This window comes from Vespa crabro, chromosome 18 (genome assembly GCF_910589235.1).
Source record: "Vespa crabro chromosome 18, iyVesCrab1.2, whole genome shotgun sequence".
Taxonomy (NCBI): Eukaryota; Metazoa; Arthropoda; class Insecta; order Hymenoptera; family Vespidae; genus Vespa; species Vespa crabro.
In genome coordinates, this window is record NC_060972.1 from 2,321,935 (window position 1) to 2,339,434 (window position 17,500).

At 28.8% G+C, this 17,500-nt stretch overlaps 1 protein-coding gene across 2 annotated transcripts; it reads right to left on the minus strand.

Moving 5' to 3' along the window:
- Positions 1-10,440: 10,440 nt before the first annotated feature.
- Positions 10,441-15,625, minus strand: LOC124430367. 2 transcript variants are annotated; one of them, XM_046976823.1, is made up of 6 exons: positions 14,772-15,625; positions 13,426-13,550; positions 12,998-13,222; positions 11,522-11,693; positions 10,738-10,867; positions 10,441-10,559 (listed from the first exon to the last, which is right to left on the minus strand). In XM_046976823.1, exons 1-6 carry the CDS (start codon positions 15,051-15,053, stop codon positions 10,474-10,476), a joined length of 1,020 nt encoding a protein of 339 aa, XP_046832779.1. In that variant the 5' UTR covers positions 15,054-15,625; the 3' UTR covers positions 10,441-10,473. The 2 variants fall into 2 exon arrangements, with proteins under 2 accessions (XP_046832779.1, XP_046832780.1); XM_046976824.1 differs by having other exon boundaries at positions 11,522-11,657; positions 14,772-15,622.
- Between the last annotated feature and the right edge of the window lie 1,875 nt (positions 15,626-17,500).

Genomic DNA, 17,500 nt, shown 5'->3' on the forward strand with positions numbered 1-17,500 from the left:
GAAAACCTTGCGCATCTTCCGCACCTTCCAATTTTCTTTCTCTTTCTCTATTTATCCATCTATCTATTTATCTATCTATCTACCTTTCCCCTCTTCTCTCTCTCTCTCTCTCTCTCTCTCTCTCTCTCTCTCTTTTCTTCCTTTAAGGCTCTCTTCTCTCGTACTCTTCGCCGTCTCAAGCGAATTCACGCGCACGCGTGCGCACGCTTGTAAACGCTACGCGCTTGCACACAGCTTCGTATCGTTATGTCTGTCTGTTTCTTTTCTATCTCTCTCTCTCTCTCTCTCTCTCTCTCTCTCTTTCTCTGTCTTTCTTTCTCTCTCTCGGTCTCCTTCACCCTTCTAAGCGCTACCCTCTCATTCCCCATCTTCCAACCACCCCACGACGTTGTCACAGAAAACCAGAGCCTTCTCTCTCTCTCTCTCTCTCTCTCTCTCTCTCCCGAGAAAAAGGGAGAGAGAGAGAGAGAGAGAGAAAGTTTCAAAGCGCAATAGTAACGCCGACGTAATAAGAGAAAGAAAGAGAAGAAAGAGGGAAAAGAAAAAGAAAAGTAAGAGACAGAAAGACCGAGAAGGGATTGTTAGTTGGGACAGGAAGAAAACTAAAAAGATAAATGAGGAAAAAAAAAAAAAGGAAAAAGAAAAACAAAAAGAGAAATAAAAATTCTCCGATATAATTGATTTCATATTTTAAATACATACGTGTATACGTATGAAAAAAAGGAAAAGAAAAAAGAAAAAGAAGAAAGAGAAGAATAAGAAGAACGAACGGACGGATGGAGAAAAAGGGAAAAAATTAAAAACAATACCAAAGTAAAACGAAACAAAAAACAAATAAATAAATAAATAAATAAATAAATAAATAAATAAATAATAAAAAGAAATTTGATAAATGATAAATCTAGGAAAGAAACGAAGAAACGAAGGAGTAAGATTGTTCGTTCGAATTTTGCCACCTCCCCCCACCCTTCTTTTTTTTCTCTTGAGAATGAAGAAGACGAAGACGAAAAAGAAGAAGAAGAAGAAGAAGAAGAAGAAGAAGAAGAGGAAGAAGAAGACACGATCGAAGAAAAAATTGATGACGTGGAGCGTGCGGACGACAAAGAAAGGGAGAGCGCTCTCTCTCTCTCTCTCTCTCTCACTTTCCCTCCCTTCCTCTATCTCTCTCTCTCTCTCACCTTCACCCTCCTTCTCCTATTCGTCTCTCCTCCTCTTCGAGAAAACGAGCCTCGCGACGGAGTTGCGCAAATCGCAAATGCGACTACAACTATACAGAGGGACGTAAGGGAGTTCGGTGAAACGGGGAGTATGTTTAGGAGGGCGAGAAAGTATATACATATATATATATATATATATATATATATATATATATATGCGTGTATGTGTGAGTAAATGTGTTTATGTGTGCAAAAACAGAGAAGAGAGGGGAGAAGTGGAGAGAGAGAGAGAGAGAGAGAGAGAGAGAGGAGTGAGAGGGAGAAAGAGGGGAGGAGATCTTGCAACGGGGATCTGTAACGAACTCGATACGCAGGGGTCGAGAGAAGAGGATGGGTAACGGGGGTTGCTTACGCCGAAGGGGGTTGCGTCAGGGACCACTCGAGCATTCAAGATACCCTTGCCTCGTTGAAAAATCTCTTTATTATTTGTTCCATATTTACTTCATATTATTATTGATCATCGATAATTCTAAATCTATATTATTTTATCTCAAATCGAAATGTAATGTTCTTTGCGAATTAATTAATATCAATCGATGATATATCGATTTTCATGTTTTTTTTTTCTTTTTTTTTTTTTGGTATATATCGATATACGAATCCTTATCATTGATTGATTTCAATTGATTTATCTCATCGATCAGGAAACGCGATTTTTTCTCTTTTCTTTTCTCTTTTTATTCTTTTTCTTCTAATACTTTTTATTTATGCCAAATGATTATCCTCTAAATGAGACAGAGAGAGAGAGAGAGAGAGAAAGAGAGAAAGAGAGAAGATTTCGATTGAACGATCATCGGATTTGAACTAAATCTGTTATAGATACGAATAATGGCCGATTGTCGAGAGAGTTTATCAGGTAGGACGGATGATCGATAATTGGGGATATTCCTCGGCAAACGAAGATTTAACAGGGATTGTATATGTCCTCCCTCCTCCCCTCCTCTCCCCTTCCCCTTCCCCGATCCATCCCGTTTGTTTATTAAAGATAATATTATATTATTTGTTTATCGCAAATTTATATAAAATTATTCGTAATTTATTTTTCTATCTTTAATATTATTTCATCGATACGTGATGAACAATTGGTACAAGAAATTTAATGAATGGATCGGTGTATATTATTAAGTAATTTAACATTTAGGTGTCTTATCTTTTTTTATAACAATAATAATAATAATAATATTAATAATAATAATAATAAATGATTAATTGTGGATTAGAATAAATTTAATTATTTAATCAAATTATAAATTAATTATGTATATACATATATCTATATTATTATTATTATTATTATTATTATTATTATTATTATTATTATTATTATTATTCAATTATTATATATTCATTGTAAAATTTTATTTTTATAATATAAAATTTTTGTTCTTTTTTCTTTATTTCTGTTTTTTTTTTTTTTTCTTTTATTTTTCATAAGGCATAATTGTTATCGTAGAATTGAAATGATTTCATTTGAAATGATTTAACCGATCGATCGTTACTATTCCTATTAGTTCTAAATATTTGATCGATCAGTAATACGAATTTCTAAGACTTCCTGTTAGCCCGATTTCATTCGTAAGTGGAAGAAAAGTACAGGGCGTCCATTTGAAAGAACTCTCGACATATCCTCGCGATAGTTGATCGATCGTATATCGGTAAGTGTCCCCAAAAGCAAATTGACGAGTTTTTCTCGGGACACGTTCTCCTTTTTACGGGAACGATGAATAAATCAATCTGAATAAAATACAGAACGATATAAAGTGGCTCGTACTAGGTCTCGAACGTTTGCCGGATATGTTCCGACGACATTTCTGTAAATTTTAACGACGAAATAAAATCGATATTGCCCGTTTATATCGAACGATAAAAGTCGAATCAAAAAAGAAACCCTATACCTTTGTAGAATAATAATCGAATAATTCACGATCGTATTCGTACGTTTTCATTGAGTTTCTATCACAATCGATAAAATATAATTATTTAATAAATATCAAGTTTTTCGTTCTAGTGCGACATTATTTTGATCTAAGATTTTTTTTATAAATATCGCCGCCGTTCGTGCGCGAGATTATTATTCAAATTTATTTATTGTGCCAATTGGAAAATCGATTGATAAATATAACGGACGAAATGGATGGTTCGTGATCTTTTTGAAAGTTCAATCTCATTTATTTATTATTTGCATTTTCTCGTCTTTTTTGATTTTCTGTTTTTTTCTTATTTAATTATTTATTTATTTTTCTTTTCTTTTTTTCTTTTTTTTAGAAGACCTTTAAAATCATCCTCGCCGTTTATGATGATATATTATTTTAAATTTATTCATCGAGAAAAGAACCGGAAAATGGAGAATTTATTTAAATTTATCCGAAGGGATGAAAAAATTGACAGACGAAATCGATTTAACGGAAATCCTTCGAAATAGTATTATGAAAAAATATATTAGTTTTTTAGATCAATCAAACACAAACGAGACACAATGAAAAGCGAGAAATAAATGTATAATTGTTCAAAAAAAAAAAAAAAGAAAAAAAGAAAAAAAAAAAAGCAACGAGAAAAATTATTTAATAGATAGACCGGATGCGAAAGGAGGAAAGGAAGAAAGAACAAAAACAAAAAAAAAGATCGATGAGTACTTTTCGAAGAAAATTCTCGAAGAAAAACTCGCTCTGTCGAAATAGTATCTCTGATATATATTTATATATATATATATATATATATATATATATATATATATATATATATATATAAAAGAAGAAAATGAAAAAAAAGAAAAAAAATCGCCAGGAGAGATCGATCGAATAAAAATTCTCGGATATAATCTATTAAAAAAAAAAGAAAAAAAAGGAGCAAAAAGTATCTCGTAGTTAAAATACACCGACATCGATCGACGATCAAAGAAATAAAACAACATGGGACGCGTTTCTCCGGGGGGAAAGAAAAAACAAAATCAAAAAAAAAAAAAAAAACAAAACCAAAAAGAAAAAAAACAACGTCAATATTATATCTGGTAGAAAATGAGAAACAAGAAAAGAAAAAAAAAAAAGAATTGAAAAAAGAAAAGAAGAAGAGAGAAAAAGGCAGAAGAAGAAAAAAATCGATCGATAAGAAGCTCATATATGGGAGAAGAGGAAGATAAAGAGAAAAAAAAAAAAAAATAAGAAGAAAAAGAAAGACAAAAGAAAGGAGAAATATAAAAGGAATAAAAAGAGATCGTCGAATGGAAAACTTCCCTCTTCTACAACCCCACCTCACCCCCGCCCACCCCCCCCCATGAAAATTTTCACATGAAATTTTTCGAATGACCGTAGAAAGAAAAAGAAAAAGAAAAAGAAAAAGAGAGAGAGAGAGAGAGAGAGAGAACACTGCGAACTCCTCTCTTTCGAAAGATACACTGGAAGTTCGCGGTGTTAAAAGAAAAAAAAAAAAAGAAAAGGATAATAAAAAAATAAAAAAAGAAAGAGAAAAAGAGAAAAAGAAAGAAAGAATATAAAGGCTAAAAAAGCACGAGAACGCCGAAAAAAAAAAAGAAAGAAAATAGAAAAAAAAAGACAAAAAAAGAAGAAATAGCAATAAAGAACAGTGAAAACGAAAACGAAAAAGGAAAACGCGTTAAGCTAGGGTACGTAACTCGGTGTTACGTTCCTGGGGGTCGTTCGTGTTCATTCGAATGATGGTGGGGATGGCCAAGAGCGTAAGGGTAGGGATGACAAGAAGGGGAAGGCAAGAGCAGCGATGTAACGTCGATATCGCGTTCTATACCGGGCGTCGCGACGCCGAGTGGGGGGTTAGAAGGGTATAGGGGAAAGTTTCACATGGGTAAAATAATCGATAACGCGACCGATACGTATGTATTTGTGTACGTACCTACATAAATACATGTACGAGAAGTTACTACATAGAAACGATCACGTGGTCATATTAAAGCGCTCGCGCGCACCAAAGAGAAAGAGAGTTAGATAGAGAGCGAAAGAGAGAGAGAGAGAGAGAGAGAGAGAGAGAGAGAGAGAGAGAGAGAGAGAGAGAGAGAAAGAAGAACGAACCATTGGAAATATATTCGTGTACGTGTAAATACCTATCTATGTGTATGTTTGTGTATGTCCTCGTTGTAGAAACGTGCAAAATCTATCGAATGTATGTACATACGTATGTATGCATATATGTATGAACGTATGTATGTATATACGTGATCAATGATAAAATGAATAAATCCAAAAAAAAAAAAGAAAATAAGAAGGAAAAGTTCACAAACGATTCGTGATATTTGTTTACGTTAGTATCTACGTAAAAAGGAAAAAAAAAACAAAAAAAAACAAAAAAAAAGAAAAAGAAAAAGAAAAAAAAAATATCAATCGAAATAATTCCCTTATGAAATGTTAATTATTTATAAGAGAAAAGAAAGAAGAAGGAAAGAAAAAAGAGAAAGAGAAAAAAAGAAAAAAAAAAAAAGGTAAACGATTTTCATCGTCGAATCATAATGTTCGTTCTTTTTTTCTTTGTTTGTTTTTTTTTTTTCTTTCTTTCTTTCTTTTTCTCTTTCGATCGATCAATTTTTATATAAAATTGATTATTTGATTTATTTCGCATTTATTTCATAAGATCCGATTGCGCGGGAAAGAGATCTAAGGATCGATTGAACACGCTCGAATTATGGTGTACATAGAACGAATCTTTCTCTTTCTCTATCTATCTATCTATCTATCTATCTATCTATCTATCTATCTGTCTCTCTTTCTCTCTCTCTCTCTCTCTCTCTCTCCCTTTCTATGCTCTTGCGTCTACGTCTAACCCCCTCTCTCGCTCCTTCTCTTACTCTCTTCTATCTATATGTTTCTCTCCCTTTCCCTCTCGTGAAACGTTCATCGATTTTCAAAGCTTTCGACGAACACTGCGCAAGGCTTTCTCTTTCGCGACACGAGGGTGGAAATTTTTGGAGAAAGAGGTCGATGAGAGAATCTCTCGGATCGATAAAATTGTTTTCCAATGAGAAAGAGAGAGAAAGAGAAATGGAAAGAGAAAGAGAGAAAGAGAGAAATAAAGAGATAATTTTTTTGTTATATCAATGGACTAATCTTAATTGATCAATGTTCGTATCATAGATAATTATAAGATAAATATTACAACATGATATAATAAAAATTTTATATTATTATACATTGTGTATTATTTATCTAAAGTATAAATATTGTATTAATTTAATAAATATGTTTATTATTTATATATTATTTATATTTTATTTATATGTTTGTCGAGTAAATATTGATTTATTAAAAAAGTGATAAATAAAAAAAGAAAAAGAAAATATATATATATATATATATATATATATATATATATATATATTTATATAACGAGAATTTATTTATTTATTCGATGATCAATTAAAATATAATTAAATAAATCGTAAATAATATTGTTTTATCGAAGTCTGAAAACAGCTTCTTGTTAACGAAAATAAATGTTTCCTTAATACATAACGTGTTTAATATAACAAATGAAAATATTATTAAGTATCGTATTGATAAATTTAATATCACGTATTTTATGTAACAAATGAAATGTTTCCCTTGTGAAATTTTTTTTTTTATTTCTTTCCCTCTCCTCTTATTCCTTTTAATTAAATCAACCCTTTTTATTCACTTAACTTATACTCATTTTATACGTATTTGTCGATCTATGTATTATTCGAACAGCACAATTAATTTTTCATGAACTCGATACATCGAATAGTCGAAAGTTCAGTGATCTACTTTCGTAAATGGAGAAAGAAACATTTCGTTACTTTTTAAAATAACAGGAAAGATGAAGAATGTAAGAAGCAGCAGGTGTATACACCTAAATAAACTTATTATTATTTAATTTTTATAAATACAACCAGGATCGGCATTAACTGGTTACCTGATTCTCCATACGAGATAATTAATATTCGTTAATTGTAAGTGTAATATAATATTTATAAATAGATAGAATTAAAAAAAAAAAAAGATATATATATATATGTATATATATATATATATTTTTTTTTTTTCTCGAAAAAGATGCTTAATGAGAGTTAAAATGATTTTTATTTTTGCACCCGAGATGCCCCTTTCATTGACGTCCCTTGGCATCAAACACCCCTATATGCTCTTTAAGCTTAGAATGCTTGGTGGATTTGCGTCGGCCTTGAACATCACAAAAGAATAATGAAAAATAAATTTAATTTCATTTATTCAAATTTTCCTTTTACTTTTTTTCCACGTAATTCGAAAGAATTTTTTTAAGTTACACATACGTCGCATAATTTTGACAATTTTTGATAGAAAGTAATCTTTATTATATAATTTTTATTACATTTCATCACGATGAAAATTAATTTTTATTTAATTTGTGCAATCTTTAATATTATTTAACTATAGTATGTATTAATTATGTTATAATTAATATGTTACAATTATATCTAATGTAAGTAATTAATAATAAAATTATATAATTTTTTTGATAAACAGGAAACAAAATTAAAAATTCGTTTACAGTTAAACGATACATATTAAATAAATACATTTCTTATTATTAATAATATATATATATATATATATATATAAATTTTTAAGAAAAATATTAATATAATATAATAAATATATCATGTATGACATAATCACATTGTCATATTAATATTAAATACATGCTATATATTAATGTATGAAGCTTTTGCGTTTGTTCGTTAATTCTCGAAGAAAAAAAAGAAGAAAAAAAAAGAAGAAACGAAAGGAGAAACGAAAAAAAAAAAACAAAAATAGAAGAAAAAAGAAACGAAAACACAGTCCATATAAGTCGATTGTAAAAGTTTTCAAGATACAAAAATTTGATATAGATCTTAATCGTGCAAGGGGAAAAATAAGATAAGTCGTCGTATTAAAAAGGAACAATAAAAAATGAAAATAAAAATAAAAGATAAAAGAGAGAAGAAAAATTGTTATCATTGTATTGTAACAAGATTGGAACAACAAATGAAACGTGTCGTGTCGACAGGTTCGACGAGTTTACATCGAAATATTACAACGAACGCAACCCTCTTGTTCGAAAGTCTTGAGATACCGTTTATTCGAGAGAAGGAAGAAAAAGACCCCCAACCAAAAAAAAAAAAAAAGAGAAAAAAAAGAAAAAAGAAACGAAAAATACACAGACCAGAAAGGCAGTTGATCAGTTTCCTTTGACCACTTTGTCGTAGTGCCGAGAGAAACGCTTTATAGCACGCGTTCGAGACGGTGGTTAACATATAATCGCGGGCACACGCGAACCTAAGGATATATGCTAGATGATAGGGGCCTGGGAAAGAAGAGAAATAAGAGAAAGAGAGATGGATATATAATATATATATATATATATATATATATATATATATATACATATATAGAAAGAGAAAGAAAAAAAGAGATAGATGAATATATATATATATATATATATATATATATAGAGAGAGAGAGAGAGAGACAGAGAAAGAGAAAGAGATAAATAAATAGAGAAAGATAGAAAAATAGAAAGAGAGAGAGAGAGAGAGAGAGAGAGAGAGAAGGAGAGGTCTTTGGGTCTCTTAGTTAAAAATGGAGGGGGCCCCCTGCGGTAAAAGAGGGCTCACCTGCCGCCAGGTGCGACTCTTCGAGCCATCTGCATGAGGGAGAGAGCTCGTGCCACGAGACCGTTTCCTTTTCTCTCTCTCTCTCTCTCTCTCTTTCTTTTTTCTTGGTTTTTTTTACCTCGCTTACTTACCTCCCTGTATTGTATCTCTATCTCTCTCTCTCTCTCTCTCTCTCTCTCTCTCTCTCTGTCTTTCTCTTTATATATATATATATATATATATATATATTTCTTTTTGTGTTCCTATAGGTACGGGTATATGTATTTATGTATGTACATATAAATACGAGGTAAAACCAATACGAACTGAACGCGTATGTCGTGTCTTATGCACGCGACATAATTACGATGCTATACGTCATGGGCGACGAGCACGATGCTAATATCGATGGTGGCGATGGTGTTGGTATTGGTATTAGTTATGGTGGTAAGGGAACAATTAAGATGATGATGGTGGTGGCGGCTTCATGGCTCTACTGAAAGTTAAATACCTGAAACCCTGAAACTTTCGTTTCCCTTCTCGTTGGGATCGACTTTCATTGAAAAACAAAAAGATATGGTATAGAAGAGGAAAAAGAAAATAATAGACACTTCGATAATTTCTCTTTAAAAAAAAAAAAAAAAAAAAAAAAAAAGAAAAAAGAAAAAACACTTTTTGAAACAAAAAAAATTTTTTGTATTCTACCGATCGAAAATATTTTTTAATTGAAATTATAAACATTATTTAGAATTATTTTTCAAAATGCAAAACGTCATTTGAACTTATCATTATTATTATTATTATTGTTACAGCTGGATCGATACGATTTTAACGAATTGTATTAATTGGCTCGTTTTTTTCTTTTTTTTTTTTTTTTTATTGAACCCTTAACGATCGAAAATTACTATAACGTCGTCGATAATCCTTATAACTAATTTTGATCGTAATAAATATTCTAGAAAAATTTACGATGCCTTAAAAGAAAAGTGTTAAATAATTTGTTTTTTTTTTTTTTTTTTTTTTTTTTTAGGGACTGTCGAGAGATTAAAGGGAAAAAGGAAAAAAAAAGAAGAAGAGAAAAGAAAGAGATACATGTTCAAACTAAGCACTAAGATCGATTAGAACGATTAGGATTATATATATATATATATATATTTTTTTTTTATGTTTATTTATTTATTTATTTATTGTTTTTCTTTTTTTATTTATTTTGAAACATTCACCATTACTTTTGTTAAACATTTTTTTGATTCAAGTCGTTCAAAATAAGATCCTCGACTTATTCGTCCCATTTTAATCGCAATTATTGTCTACAATTTAAAATCAATAAAATTAATATCATATTTTAATACGATAAGTGAGAATAAAATTTCATAGGAAATAAATTGTGAATCGGGAGGGGGAGAGGGAGGGGGTGTTGGAGGAAGATGTGAAGGAGAGTATATAGGGATGATGGTGCAATAAAGTTTTCGTTCTTTTCTTTTCTTTTCTTTTTTTCTTTTTTTTTTTTTTTTTTTATGTTTTTGTTATCGTTTCTTCTTCCCTGCTTCTTTCCTTCGTTCCTTCCTCCTTTGCACTTCCTTCTCTACGATAATTCTTTCACAGGACAGAGACATTATTTTTTTTTTCTTTTTTCTTTTTATTTAATCATACTCTTTTTATTTAATCATACTCGGCGCCTATCGTTATACTCATGTCCTCGGATACGATTTTGGTTTGGTGATACCATCGATTGGTGTCCAAGACAACTAGAAAAAAAAAAAGAGAGAAAGAAAAAATTACAGAATGCGATCGATGATTATATATATATATATATATATATATATATATATATATATATATATATATATATATATATATATATATATATAATCATATATTAGATTGTAATAGTTATAGAAAATTATTTGTTATTTTAATGCTAACTTATTTCCCCAGTTCGTACGACCACTTCCAATTGTTTACACGTGTAATGACATTCCCTTGGTGGCTGTAAGATCCATAACTTCTCACCCCTTATTTGTGCCTGCCATGAAGGATGCTCGACATCGTCGACCTAGAAGAAAACATTATAGATATTTAAAATCGATCGGGTCGCGTTTAAGACGAATGCAATTTTTTGAAATAGAAAAAAGAAAAGGAAAAAGAAAGAAAAAAAAGAAAAAAAGAAGAAGAAATAAAAGGAGAAACGAAGAAAATTTTTATAAGGTTGGTTATTTTGTTTTTTTCTGTTGGTCGAAAAAAATAAACTTCTAATTAATTAATTAATTATTATTGATGGATGCGTAACGCTGAAATGAGTTTCTTTTCTTTTTCTTCTTTTCTTCTTTTTTTTTTTTTTTTGTTTTTTTTTTGTTTTTGAATAAATATCAATAAATCGATATTGAATAAATCGATTTTTAATTAATCGAAAAAATAAAAAAAAATTGGCTCGTTAAAATATAGCAATAATAGTAAATAATAATAATAATAATAATAATAATAATAACAATAATAATGATAGTAATGATTAATATTATGAAATGAAATAAATAAAAAATTATTTATTTTTAATTAATGAAATATTAAAAAAAAAAAAAAAAAAAAAGAGAAAAAAAAAAAAAGAAAGAACGTATACCAATAGATCATTTTTCTCAATCAAAGATAAATACGATTAATAATATCTCATTCGCCATTTGATAAATAAAACTTTGTTATTATTCGGACTCACGTGCATCGGTGCCCCATAACCATGGCTACCCATAAAAATCCAATCCGTTTTCTCACTTTCTGCGGTAGGTGGTAGAAAATATGGTTTTTGATAATGTTGCCTGAGCACGGTGCCAATTTTACCATCGCAATTGCTCCTACGAATCCACATTAATTCCCCATACCAATCCCCACTTCACATCCATCATCGATGTTTAATAAATTTCGTGAAAGTCGAATTTAAAAACAAGGAAAAAAGAAAGAAAGAAGAAAAGAAATAGACGAAGCAAAATAATATACTAATTAATTAAATAATTGATAATTAATTATTATAATTATTCTTTAGTATATAATATAAAAGATTACTGTCCTAGTTCGATATGAAAATAGAGAGAGAGAGAGAGAGAGAGAGAGAGAGAAAAGAAGAAGGAAAGAAAAAAAAAATGAAAAGAAAAAAAAAAATACTTCCTTTTCTAAGTAATCGTACTCTATTCTCCGCGTAGTTAGTGTTAGTTATTTTTTTCTACTTCTTTTTTTTTTCTTTTTTTTCTTTGTAAGCTCGTTAATGCGATTATGTGAATGCGTGCGCGCGTTTCTATCCTAACGGTTATATGGAGACCTATCAAGTGCATCGGATAATATACCCTCGAATCCCTTTTTCGTATCTATCTTTCTTTTTTCTTCACTTTTTTATCCTCTCTCTCTCTCTCTCTCTCTCTCTCTCTCCCTCTCCCTCTCTGCTTTTTTCTTTTCGTTAAGCTTTCTTTTTCTTTTTTTTTTTTCTTTTTTTTTTTTTATTTTTTTTCGCTAAGGGAAAGACTTTTATCCTATCTCTATCTTACATTTTAAAACATTAACTCGATATTATTAATTTATCGATCGATAATATAAAAAAAAAAATAAATAAATAAATAAATAGAATAACTTGAAAAAAAGAAAAAAAAAATATATATATATATGAACAAATTAATTGTTTATAATTAATATATTTACTTTATCTCAAATTGATTCAATTGTTCATATATCTATTTCAATGATAAATTTATTACTTACAATTGAATTATTAACGTCATTTAAAATTCATCATTTATTTAATATCCTACGTCTATTCATTTATAAAAATAAAAATATCTATATAAATAATAATAATAATCGTAAAATATATATTTTACTATTTTTGATAATCTTAATTTGATAATCATCGATAAATAATAAAAAATATTAATTATATTTATATTTATATTTATATTTATATATATATATATATATATATATATATATATATTAATTATTAATAATTAATATATTTACTTCATCTAACAAATTCATAATTTATAAAATTATTATATTTAAAATATCAATATATATATATATATATATATATATATATGCACTAGTAAATTATAATGGAGTAAAATATATTTTAATTTATAAATATCAATTTAATGATCGTTCATATGTTATAATAAATAATATTGATTTAAAACGAATTACTTACCAACCAACGTACCAAGGCTTCGTACCAGCTTCGAGTAGAGATCGACTTTGACTCATATTGAAAACGTCCAATAAACTTCGAAATTCGGTTTTGTAAGGGAAAAATTGACAACCAGCTTGTTCGCCCCCGTAAAGGGATTTAAAAAAAGAATAACTGAAGATTTTTGTCGCCGTCCAATTGGTCATAGCGTCCATTATTATAACCGGTCTTCCAGAATATGCATAACTGATTAATGAACATATTAAAGATCATTCGAGAATTTTATTTATTTATTTATATAAATATTTTTTTTTTCTTTTTTTTTTTTTTTTTTTTTTTGATTAATAGAAAAGTCAGAAGAGATGGAAAAGAGCACAGAAGAAAAAGAAGAAGAAAATGAAAGAAGATAAAAAAATTCATAAATCGTTTCAAAATTAATTTCATAATACCGTTCCTCAAAATGCACAGGATCAACGTTCGATATCTTTTCGACATTTTGTACGTCCCAACATATCGAACAATCTTCCGGCGGCCGAAATATTTTCTGAGTTAATATTGGAAATTCCACTAAGCACTGGAAAAAATTATATATCGTTCGTCGTAAATGATGATACCTTTTTCTTTTTTTTTTATCATTAATAACATCATTTCGTTCGAATGAAAATAATAAATTGATAATAAATATCACGTTATAATGTAATATACTATATAGTAATTCATCATGATTACGTCCATTAATATAACATTAAATTGGCCGATTAACATTCATGAAAATATTTTAATAATTTACATCTCAAATATATATATATATATATATAAGCAACGTTACATAATATACTGTAATGTTGTATTAAGTTGTATATATATATCATTAGCGTAATATTAAATCGGCGAATAAATAATGTAAAATTTTTTTTTAATGTTGCACATGTAAATTTAAACATAGCTATATATAATATAATGTTACGTTAGATTGTTTCAATGAATCTATTTAATTCGAATTCATTTAATTAATAATATTGATATAGTATACTATATAGTATTATAACGTTTATATGTATGTATTAAGTTAACTTTATACTGTTGTATCCATAGAATTAAAAATTATCAGAAGAAAAAAAAAAAGAAAAAAAATTACGTATATATATATCGAAAAGTTTTGCACAATTATTATAAACAAATAATCATTTCGTTGTATAAGGATTTTAAATTTTACGTTAAGGATAAAAATAAAATTTTTAATTAAATAATTATAAATTACTTTCTCTCTCTCTCTCTCTTTCTCTCTCTCTCCTTTTTCTTTATTTTCCATTATAATATTATAAATATTAATAAATAATTATTTTTTCTCACTATAGAATATTACGAATAACAATCTACAACATTCTCTCCATTTTCTTTCGATAATATCATAAATATCATTGAAACGATTATTTTGAGTCCTGTTCTTTTTTCTTTTAATTTAGAAAAAAAAAAAAAAAGCAACAAGAATAAAAATCAGAACAAAGAAAAAAGGAAAAGGAAGAACAAAACGAGCAGTCAAAACATCTCGATAGAAGTAATGTGTTAAATGTAAATAAAAAAAAAAATAAAAAATAAAAAATAATAAAAAAAGTAAATAAAAAAAAAAAAAAAGAAAGAGAAAAAGAAACAAAAAGAAAAACAAATGGAAACCTCACTCTCGAATCGAGAAAGAGAGAGAGATCGAGAGAGAGAGAAGGAAAAAAATAAAAGAAAAGAACGAAACGAGAAAAAGAAAAAGAAAAAGAAAAAGAAAAGAATACTATACGATTACCTTGTCGTAACGATATGTCGATAGGACATATTTCCAAACGAACGATCCAACGAGCCAAAGCAATAGTAAGCATAGGATCCACAGGTGTTTACCCCTTATCCTTATTCCAATCGATTTACGTCGCGTATTCGCACGCAAAAGTACGATAGCACGTGACAATACGTTAACTTCCTCGATTTTCTTAATGATCGAATTAAGATCCCTATCGACCAATTCGTATGACTTTCTTTTAGAGGAAGAATCAACGTGAGATCTATCCTCGATCCTTGTTATCCCTGTCATGATGATCCTGAGATAGTCCGTGGCGAACTGATACGAAATCCTTTCTCTCTACGTCACAGAAGCTACATCCATACCACCTCTCTAGGATATTCTACGCGTTGATCGGAACCGCGCATCGTGAACGGAGTGATAGTGGGCAGAAGGGGGACAAGGGGGAAAGGAGTGAGAGGAGGTTTGGAAAGAGAGAGAGAGAGAGAGAGAGAGAGAGAGAGAGAAAGAGAGAGGGTTGGGCAAGTGTATGAGAGAGGAAAAAGAGGTGGATGGGTGGTAAAATACATCAGTTCCCTTGTTCATCGAGCTGTGAAACGAGAAAGAAATCCTAGATCGGAATTACCGATTGATTCTACCTATCGAGTCTAGTCTCTCTCTCACTCTCTCTCTCTCTCTCTCTCTCTCTCTCGCTCTCATTTAACCTCTCTTACTCTCTCTCTTCGATCGAACATGGCCTGCTGAATCGAGATATCGTCCGCGTTTGTTATAGTGGATGAGGAGCTGCTATTTTATTGTTGTTGTTGTTGTTGTTGTTGTTGTTGTTGTTGTTGTTCTTCTTCTTCTTCTTCTTCATTTTCTTCTTCTTCTTCTTCTTCTTCTTCTTCTTCTTCTTCTCTTTTTTCTTTTTCTTAATTTTTTTTTTCGTTTCTTTTTTCGTTCGTTTATTTCATCTTTTCCTTTTTTTTTTCTTTTCGTTTTCTTTTTCATTCTTAAAATCGAGACACCTAAATAACTCCAAAATAAGGGTGTTTCTAAGAGGGAAAAGTTTGGACGAAGGTTTTTTTTTTGTTTTGTTTCGTTTTGGGGTGTTTTGGGGTGCAGGCGAGGAACGTACGACGTGACAATGTATTATTTACTTCCGATTCGGTTTAATCGTTTTATCGGTTTAATCGTGGTTATTTCAAGGTATTTTTTTTCTTTCCTTCTTCCTTTTTGTTTTTTTTTTTTTTTTATTTTTATATATATATATATATATATATATATATATATATATATATATTTGGACACCTACAATAATTTTTGATCGACGGCATCTTACTTTACAGGAAGAAATAAAAAAGGGAATAATTTGAGTCGGAAATACTTGTTTATAATTCGTTATTATTAATGAAAACTATTGTAATAGTGATGATGATGATGATGATGATGATGATGATGATGATGATGATGGTAACAGCGAGGAAAAGTTTTTATAAATAAATTAGAAGCGTAAATAAATCAAACAATTGTAGAATAATCGTTTACCTGCGAAATACTCGGACTGTAACTTTTTTACGTTTCGATAAAACGAATTTTGAAAAAGTATTTTTATCGGAAAAGAAAAAAAAATATGTTTTCAGATATATATATATATATATATATATATATATATATATATATATATGTATCTGAAAATTGTTGAAATATTTATTTACGAAGTTCAATTTTCGGAGAAACATGTACGTACATGCGGACTCGAGTTTGACTTTCAGATTTAAAATTTTAAATAATAAAGAAAATTTGAATACTATAAAGCTATTTATTAAAAATTATTTGATTATTCTTATTAAAAGGAATTAGAGAAAGATTCTCTTTTTCGTTTTTAACTTTATTTGAAAAAAAAAAAAAAAAAAAAAAAAAAAAAAAAAAGGAAGAAAACAATTAATCATCTTGAAAAATTCAATTCAATATCTCGTTCGTACGAATTTTCATATTATTATATCGTTAAGTGTTTAAAGAAAAAAATGCAAATTGAATTTTCTTAAATTTCTTTGGAGTTACGATTAATTATTTCTTTTTTTTTTTTTTTTTTTTTTTTTTTTTTTTTTTTTTTGTTTATTATTTATCTTTTCTCTTTTTTTTTTTTTTTTTTTTTTTTTTTTAAAATACTTAGAAACATATATATTTGATGTGAATGAATACGACGATATATTCGTAATAATATATAACACCAATAATGAATGATAAATAAACAAGATCAAACGAAATCTAACATATACATCTATACATCTCATCTCCTATTTCTAATACATATAATACGAATTTATAAGGGGGATAAGGACGGGAGAAGGGGAAAGGGATAACAACGATATAATTCTACATGTGGGCGAGTTCGATTTAATACTAGTCTTCTTATCTTCTGTACCAGGTGTTGGGTTGTGCTCGATGAACCGAACAAATTTTTTTCCACGTTAAATAATGATCATCGATTTGAACGAGTTTACCATTTTCCATCCTCTTTTCTTTTCGTTTCACACGGATATGAATTTTTCCACATTGAATACTTTAGAATTTACATTTGATTTAACTCAAATGCATCTATTATACTTGTTATTTCAAATCATTGCGCTTATTATTATTATTATTACTATTATTATTATTATTATTATTATTATTATTATTATTATTATTATTATTATTATTATTATTATTATCTTTCGAAAGTAACATCTTGAATATTTGTATCACCGTGTATA

What these genes read in the sequence shown, in the direction of transcription:
- LOC124430367 (XM_046976823.1), bottom strand. Translation starts at nt 15,053, where the DNA reads ATGACAGGGATAACAAGGATCGAGGATAGATCTCACGTTGATTCTTCC. An exon ending in CCTGTGCATTTTGAGGAACG is followed by an intron (nt 13,223 to 13,425) that starts GTATTATGAAAT and finishes TTCATTAATCAG; the next exon opens with TTATGCATATTCTGGAAGAC. An exon ending in GTTATGGGGCACCGATGCAC is followed by an intron (nt 10,868 to 11,521) that starts GTGAGTCCGAAT and finishes GTTTTCTTCTAG; the next exon opens with GTCGACGATGTCGAGCATCC.